Below are 9,424 nucleotides of genomic sequence, written 5' to 3' on the forward strand. Positions count from 1 at the left end.
ATGGCAATGTATTTGACTTTTCTTGCACAGTCACTTGATTCAATAGATGGCGCCCTCTGAAGACCTGGAAACAACCCTGCAGCCGTCTTTTTTTGCAGGTGATTCAATGTACATCAGTATATGATATGCTTTCAGTGTCCACGTTTCAACAGTAATAACACAAATGGTTTTTATCAGACAGTTACAGCTAATGTCCCTTTAAGAATGTGAAATAATTGAATTTGGAACTTAAGTAATAACACCGCCATTACAGTGCCAAAAATTGAGCGTTATTATTGCTAGCCATTGATCAGTCACTTCCCTCAGCCATGACAGACCAGCACACTTTGGTATTTCTGAGAAATAATTCTGTCTGTCGAACTGTTTATATCCATGTTCATAACTATATTTATTTTGTTGAATAGCCTTCCAAAAATACACACGACTGAAATGAACAATAGCTAATGGGACACAGGAGATGCAATTGTTGTATACTAGTATATTAATACATAAATGAATAAGCTTGTGAAAAATAAGTTTAAATTTAAGACTAAAACAGACTGGATGTAAATAGAATAAAGTAGCATTTAAGAAAGTTTTTGCAGTGTATAGTACTGAATTTGCATTTCAACACATTAATGTGCATAAAGTTAGTGGTACATTTGAGATGTAGACTTCACATACAGAAAATGATTATATTATAGTCGATAAAGAGAAATACGGTAGTACCCATTACTGACATATATCAAAGCAATAAACATTTCAGTAATGAATACTTTATTAAAATAGATGCCAAGTATTATTAAAGTTGATTTCCATCTGTTGGAGATGTCATCTGAATCTTGGAAGCTCAAGTGAAGTTCAATCTTGTGTTGGTGCGGCCCGACTACTTTGCTGCGTGTTCATTCTCAGTGTATGCATATGATCCAATGCGAGTGTCAAAAATGGACGTATTGTGTTTATTTCCATTAATGATAGATTGTCCAGCTAAAAAAAAAAAGAACTATATTGTACTTGTGTAATTTTAAAATGGCATTCCTATGACAGAACTATCACACACCCTTCAACCAATGTCTAAATGTGTGGATGCATTGGTATTAAAATACATACATGCACTTTTGATTCAAAAAAGGAAACTTACAGATTTGTGAATTGTCAGACATGTGCAGACCATTTTAGTTCAAACCAGGTACACAGATAATGGCATTAGAGATACAATGTCACATATTTTCTACAATCTAATTGATGATGGTTTTACATTTTTAGAAATGAAAACAAAAGCCAAGTACATTTTTTGTATCAAATCTTGTACGTAAATTATTTTTCGGACTATGTTAAGGCCCACAGTAGCCTAGAATCTATGCTAAATTCTGCATGTTATACTTCACTAGTACCGCGATATATCACTAATGAATATTGTGAGCTATTGTTCACAAATAGATTCTAGCGTGCATAATGAGATATTGCGAGCATCTTTCCTAGGCATTAGTAGAGTGAGATTGATTGGAACACTGCATAGATTCTAGGCTACATAATGAGATATTACTAGCATCATACCTAGGCATTAGTGGAGTGAGATTGATTGGAACACTGCATAGATTCTAGGCTACATAATGAGATATTACTAGCATCATACCTAGGCATTAGTGGAGTGAGATTGATTGGAACACTGCATAGATTCTAGGCTACAGAATGAAATATTGCTAGCATCATACCTAGGCATTAGTAGAGTGAGATTGATTGGAACACTGCATAGATTCTAGGCTACAGAATGAAATATTGCTAGCATCATACCTAGGCATTAGTAGAGTGAGATTGATTGGAACACTGCATAGATTCTAGGCTACAGAATGAAATATTGCTAGCATCATACCTAGGCATTAGTAGAGTGAGATTGATTGGAACACTGCATAGATTCTAGGCTACAGAATGAAATATTGCTAGCATCATACCTAGGCATTAGTAGAGTGAGATTGATTGGAACACTGCATAGATTCTAGGCTACAGAATGAAATATTGCTAGCATCATACCTAGGCATTAGTGGAGTGAGATTGATTGCAACACTGCTTAGATTCTAGGCTACATAATGAGATATTGCTAGCATCATACCTAGGCATTAGTAGAGTGAGATTGATTGGAACACTGCATAGATTCTAGGCTACAGAATGAAATATTGCTAGCATCATACCTAGGCACTAGTGGAGTGAGATTGATTGGAACACTGCATAGATTCTAGGCTACATAATGAGATATTGCTAGCATCATACCTAGGCATTAGTAGAGTGAGATTGATTGGAACACTGCATAGATTCTAGGCTACAGAATGAAATATTGCTAGCATCATACCTAGGCACTAGTAGAGTGAGATTGATTGGAACACTGCATAGATTCTAGGCTACAGAATGAAATATTGCTAGCATCATACCTAGGCATTAGTAGAGTGAGATTGATTGGAACACTGCATAGATTCTAGGCTACAGAATGAAATATTGCTAGCATCATACCTAGGCATTAGTAGAGTGAGATTGATTGGAACACTGCATAGATTCTAGGCTACAGAATGAAATATTGCTAGCATCATACCTAAGCATTAGTAGAGTGAGATTGATTGGAACACTGCATAGATTCTAGGCTACATAATGAGATATTGCTAGCATCATACCTAGGCATTAGTAGAGTGAGATTGATTGGAACACTGCATAGATTCTAGGCTACAGAATGAGATATTGCTAGCATCATACCTAGGCATTAGTAGAGTGAGATTGATTAGAACACTGCATAGATTCTAGGCTACAGAATGAAATATTGCTAGCATCATACCTAGGCATTAGTAGAGTGAGATTGATTAGAACACTGCATAGATTCTAGGCTACATAATGAGATATTGCTAGCATCAAACCTAGGCATTAGTAGAGTGAGATTGATTAGAACACTGCATAGATTCTAGGCTACAGAATGAAATATTGCTAGCATCATACCTAGGCATTAGTAGAGTGAGATTGATTAGAACACTGCATAGATTCTAGGCTACATAATGAGATATTGCTAGCATCAAACCTAGGCATTAGTAGAGTGAGATTGATTGGAACACTGCATAGATTCTAGGCTACAGAATGAAATATTGCTAGCATCATACCTAGGCATTAGTAGAGTGAGATTGATTAGAACACTGCATAGATTCTAGGCTACATAATGAGATATTGCTAGCATCAAACCTAGGCATTAGTAGAGTGAGATTGATTGGAACACTGCATAGATTCTAGGCTACAGAATGAAATATTGCTAGCATCATACCTAGGCATTAGTGAAGTGAGATTGATTGGAACACTGCATAGATTCTAGGCTACAGAATGAAATATTGCTAGCATCATACCTAGGCATTAGTAGAGTGAGATTGATTGGAACACTGCATAGATTCTAGGCTACAGAATGAAATATTGCTAGCATCATACCTAGGCATTAGTAGAGTGAGATTGATTAGAACACTGCATAGATTCTAGGCTACAGAATGAAATATTGCTAGCATCATACCTAGGCATTAGTGGAGTGAGATTGATTGGAACACTGCATAGATTCTAGGCTACAGAATGAAATATTCCTAGCATTATACCTAGGCATTAGTGGAGTGAGATTGATTGGAACACTGCATAGATTCTAGGCTACAGAATGAAATATTGCTAGCATCATACCTAGGCATTAGTGGAGTGAGATTGATTGGAACACTGCATAGATTCTAGGCTACAGAATGAAATATTGCTAGCATCATACCTAGGCATTAGGAGAGTGAGATTGATTGGAACACTGCATAGATTCTAGGCTACAGAATGAGATATTGCTAGCATCATACCTAGGCATTAGTAGAGTGCGATTGATTGGAACACTGCATAGATTCTAGGCTACAGAATGAGATATTGCTAGCATCATACCTAGGCATTAGTGAAGTGAGATTGATTGGAACACTGCATAGATTCTAGGCTACAGAATTAAATATTGCTAGCATCATACCTAGGCATTAGTAGAGTGAGATTGATTGGAACACTGCATAGATTCTAGGCTACAGAATGAAATATTGCTAGCATCATACCTAGGCATTAGTAGAGTGAGATTGATTGGAACACTGCATAGATTCTAGGCTACAGAATGAGATATTGCTAGCATCATACCTAGGCATTAGTAGAGTGAGATTGATTGGAACACTGCATAGATTCTAGGCTACAGAATGAAATATTGCTAGCATCATTATACCTAGGCATTAGTAGAGTGAGATTGATTGGAACACTGCATAGATTCTAGGCTACAGAATGAAATATTGCTAGCATCATACCTAGGCATTAGTAGAGTGAGATTGATTGGAACACTGCATAGATTCTAGGCTACAGAATGAAATATTGCTAGCATCATACCTAGGCATTAGTAGAGTGAGATTGATTGGAACACTGCATAGATTCTAGGCTACAGAATGAAATATTGCTAGCATCATACCTAGGCATTAGTAGAGTGAGATTGATTGGAACACTGCATAGATTCTAGGCTACAGAATGAAATATTGCTAGCATCATACCTAGGCATTAGTGGAGTGAGATTGATTGGAACACTGCATAGATTCTAGGCTACAGAATGAAATATTGCTAGCATCATACCTAGGCATTAGTGGAGTGAGGAATTATGAATGCAGTGGTACATAGATTCTAGGCTACATAATGAGATATCGATAGCATCATAATTAGGCATTAGTGAAATGAGGAACATTTTTGTAAGGGACCTCATTGAATATATCGGACATTAAAAAGCTGGTACTAGTGCCACTGTTTCATTGACTTGCCATTTTTAAAATCATTATCCCTAATGAACCCCATGTGTTTTTATATTGACTTGACCACATAAAGGTTAAAGGAAAAGAATCAGCATTCATCCTGACATGCACAATCCTATGCATCAAGTGATTGCAGTAACATTCATGGAGCTTCGGTACAATCTGAACTATAACTCTGAAGTCGACTGTAATGACAAAAACTCACCCTTGCATGGGTTTCTTGATCACTAACAAATCGGTCAATACTGCTCCTAAGTTTGGCAATCCTGACATCCCAGATATCTTTTATTAATGTCCTGACTTCATCAGCTCTCGGGATGTCGTTCGCAGCACTATAACATGAACAATTTTGCTTTAATTAACTAAAACTTAGGAATTTGGGCTCAAAAATACAAAAGCAAAGTTTGCAACAAATTACCAATTTTCAATGCCGTGTAAAGAAATCATTCTCAACTTGTGGAAAGTAAATTATGTTTGAGAATGGGGGATCATGGGATTATTTTATTGCAGGCGAACTTTGATTATTGGGGTCATATTTTTAATAAACGAGAAAATATTGATGTTTTCAAATGACTCTTTTGTTATATTGAACATTTCAACAATTTGATCAACAAACCATACAAGTACATATTTTAATTCAACCTTTCACATGTATTCAAATTTAGCAGATTTTATTGATTGGTGAAAATAAAAAAAATTTAAATTAATGTATTTACAGTATGAATGGGATACACACAAAAAAATGAAATCCAATGGAAAGACTTAATAGATGAGCATTCAAACTCTTACCCCGGTACTGTAAAATCTGTATTAGAAGCCGCGGCTTCTATTAAAATGGTACAAAGCAACAGAGGGAATGCGGCTTCTATTAGAGCATCTACACATATGAGAAATGATGAATTTTTGGTTCTCAATTGTACAAAAAGATTGGATGCGACTTCTATTAGCGATGCGGTTTATAATACAGATTTTATGGTACAGCTATTCATCAGTTTACTCCACCTTATATTTAAAATCTCATACAACAAAGCACCTCAAATAGAAGTCTACGCTCCAGCAGGAAAAAAATTATCTATGTACCAAAAATCTTGTGTTGGCTAATTATTTACACACTCATCCTTTACCATTAAACAAAGCATCTGAGAACAACCTAAAGTAGATATCTTAAGATGCAGACTAAATAATCATTTTTTTTCAATATGTTTTATGATAAGTGTCATTGAGCATCACTGATGGATGGATATCAGACACTATAAACTATAATTTATTATTATTTAGCATTTTATAGTCAAACTGTTCTCTCATCTCACAGTGTCAGCTCTACCTAAGCTTACCATTTAATCAATAACTGTGCCACTTCCATGTAATGTTCGTTTAACATCGGCTGAAACACTTGAGATCCAACTTCTTCTTTCTTCTTCTCTTCCAATATTTCTGGAGCAAAAGAAATAAAACATTCCTTTAATTAAATACTGTGTTTTGGTTGCCAAAAAGACTCGACTCTGACAAGTGTGACAAGCAAAACTGGGTGTTCATTTGTTAAACAGAAAAAAACTGTTGCACTGTATTGCACTGCACAGGTTCTTTATGAACCCTTGGTAGGATACAATTAGATTATTATTATTCGCTGTTTCATGATTCAATACCATTCTTAAGATTTTGTTTAAAATTCACAGAGATCCTTATTAAATTTTTGCTGCTACAAAACTACATGATTTTCAATGATTCAAGAAAATGACTATTATAAAAGTGCAAAATTGATCATAATTTTTTTTTAAATATTTTGATCTACCAGGTGATTGATTTTTTGACACATATGAACTCTTATGATTTTTTTCTAGTATAAAATATTTGTTTGGAGAAAAAACCTCCTAAAAAATGCAAAACTGGACAATTCTGGAACAATTTCCATCGGAAGATATGTTAAAGTATATTGTGTCCCTAAAACCTATCTGAAAAGTCATGAACCAGCATAAAATTTCAGTTAAACTATGTACTCTATTATAATACTATCAAAATCTTTCAGTTGATTCTATTTGATGAGGTGCAGTTTGCTTTTAATAAATAGCCACCAATGTACATTGCCTCTGAGTACATCTGACTGAATAATTATGCAAATCATGTCCAGTTACTGTATGACAGTATTTTTTCAATCCTACTAAACTTACCCACATCCATCCAGTCTGGAGGTTGTATTCTACATTTTTGTCTTTGTTTCAAATTAACAGCCATCCAGAGAGGGACTTCTACAGGTAAGCCAGGATTGAATGGTCCTACATCACCCTGTTGATTGCATAAATAGAATTATTATACATCTGTCACCGTAACGCCATAAGTTACAACGTGCCATAATTTTGAGGTATTTTACTAGGTATTTTCATTCTACCATATTAGGAAATGCGGAAAGATTACGCACGTAAGCATTCTCTAATAATAAAAACAAACATGGCTGTCACCAGGGTGTTATCGGACTCCACACTAAGAAGTTCATCGATTCTCTTCTAAACATTTTGGATTTCGGCATTCCCATGATGTATCCTTGGAAGGAAAAGATGTATAATAATAAGGTTATTACGAGGTTACTTAAAGTATGCACTCAGACAGTACGCCGTTGCATTGGTTGATACTCACGCTGTACTTTCTTCCTGCAAACTTTGAGGTATCCTCGTAATAACCTTGTATATTACCCGGTACAACAATTGTGTGATTTTTTATAATGCTAATTTGTTAGAGGTAACCTATTTGAAATCAGGGACTGGAGAAATTTGGAAAAAAAAATTGCATGTGGACTGAAAAAATATTCCAATGGCTCAAAGATATAAAAAAAATGTTCAAAAAGTGCAGACATGCTCTCAGGAAAAAAATCCCTACCACATTAGTGTGATCAATTTCTTCCAGCTCTCTCAAATTGCAAATGAGTCACCCCTTATTTAAAATAAACCGACTATAAAAAATGATTTTTTATCTGGAAAAACTATGCAACAGTAATAGAAGCCACTACTGCTGTTTTATCCTTTGCAGAAGCTCAGATTGAGTACATTTCTTGGGCTAATGAGAGCCTGTGAAGAAATTGTTAAACTAGATCTCAAGCTGTTATCTAAAGTGTCCTTGCATAATTATGTATTACTGTATTTGCTCTATTGGAAGCGCATTTCCAAAAGAAGCACATATAAATGTAATTTACGTAACATGGAGCAAATACGATACAAGTATTTCTCTCATTTCTGTTTTCGCAATCCAAGCTTTCCCATGTGATTCCATTTGATAGAACAATTTTGATTGCGGCAAACATATGTGGCTCATTCGCATAGCTCCACCATATATGGATATCAAAGTTACATATCCTTATATAAATCTCTGATTACATTACAATATGACATAGTCTCATACATACAGGTCAAATGTCATAAAGAACCAAATGTGGTGGCGTTGATTGGGACCCCAAGTTGAATTAGGACTAGCAGACATCTTTTAAAGTTGCTTTCATATTATTACTACAGAACACTTTCCACTGTCATGTCCACCATGAGAAATGATAAAATCTGTTGGTTTGGCGAAAAGAAGTCTTTACTGTGAACAAAAATTCAAACTAACCAGCAGTATTGCAATATAGCTCACTGTTTTGCTAGAAAGTAGCAGTATTGATATTAGCCCCGAGTACAGTCCTGTAGGTTGGCCTCCTTCGCTGATCATTCGGCCCCCACAGTACCGGTACTGGAAGGAAGTCAACCTACAGGACTGTACTTGGGGTAGCCGTGGTTTCGCGGCGTTTTGGGTCCGGGAAGGTATCAATTATATACACATCGTCGGTATACATCGACGATGTGTATATAATTGACAGACGAAGCAAAATACCTTCTCGGACCCAAAACGCCGCGAAACCACGGCTATACTCAGGGCTATATTGATATCGGGTTACCATAACATAACTGTTACATTTGAACTATCAATATTGCTATTTTGTTTTCAAAACAATAAGTTACATATTGCAATTCTGCTGGTTGGATTGCATGTTCGTTCACAGCATGGAACTATAAACTATGTTCACAGTAAGGACCCAAATAAGTTATAGGCGGAGAATAGAAATTAAAAAGTTTAGAAAGTGGGAAATGCGACTTATAGAAACAACTTTGATTTTCTATATTTTGCTTTCAGAAAAAAATCAAAAAGAAAACTTTGAATATTAAATCACATATTTTAGCAAAAAACCCCAATATAAAAAAAAGTTTGAACCGTAAATCATGTACAAATTCAATATGGGTATAATATTGATTCTATCAGTCATTCTATTTTCCAAATTTTACACGAGCGGTGGATCCGCCCGTCCAACACAACAGATGCATACATACACTGATTAAATAGACCTTGTCCTGTGAAAAATTTGGAATGATCACAACTTTCTGCTTTTCTGATAGAAATTCTACTTCCGATGGATCCATATGGCAAACATTGAATTTTAACACAAACGCTTACAAAATAAAACGACTTCCATCAGCTGATTAATTCGCGGGAACTTTTGAACGAAAACGAGGTTACAATCAGGACTACGTAACTTTTGCTGAATTAATACGAGAATAATTTATAAAAACATTTGAGATGGCACAAATCTTTCCATACTAGATAATTTACAT

At 35.4% G+C, this 9,424-nt stretch overlaps 1 protein-coding gene across 3 annotated transcripts; it reads right to left on the minus strand.

Annotated features, from left to right (window-relative positions):
• Positions 1–363: 363 nt before the first annotated feature.
• LOC100375818 (DNA replication complex GINS protein PSF2-like) lies at positions 364–9,339 on the minus strand. 3 transcript variants are annotated; one of them, XM_085500228.1, is made up of 6 exons: positions 9,267–9,311; positions 7,210–7,331; positions 6,962–7,076; positions 6,128–6,227; positions 4,999–5,125; positions 364–966 (listed from the first exon to the last, which is right to left on the minus strand). In XM_085500228.1, exons 3-6 carry the CDS (start codon positions 7,023–7,025, stop codon positions 841–843), a joined length of 417 nt encoding a protein of 138 aa, XP_085356354.1. In that variant the 5' UTR covers positions 7,026–7,076; positions 7,210–7,331; positions 9,267–9,311; the 3' UTR covers positions 364–840. The 3 variants fall into 3 exon arrangements, with proteins under 3 accessions (XP_085356354.1, XP_085356353.1, XP_002735099.1); XM_085500227.1 differs by lacking the exon at positions 7,210–7,331 and having other exon boundaries at positions 9,267–9,339; XM_002735053.3 differs by lacking the exon at positions 7,210–7,331 and having other exon boundaries at positions 9,143–9,333.
• Between the last annotated feature and the right edge of the window lie 85 nt (positions 9,340–9,424).

Source organism: Saccoglossus kowalevskii, chromosome 6 (assembly GCF_978046115.1).
Source record: "Saccoglossus kowalevskii chromosome 6, keSacKowa6.1, whole genome shotgun sequence".
NCBI lineage: Eukaryota > Metazoa > Hemichordata > Enteropneusta > Harrimaniidae > Saccoglossus > Saccoglossus kowalevskii.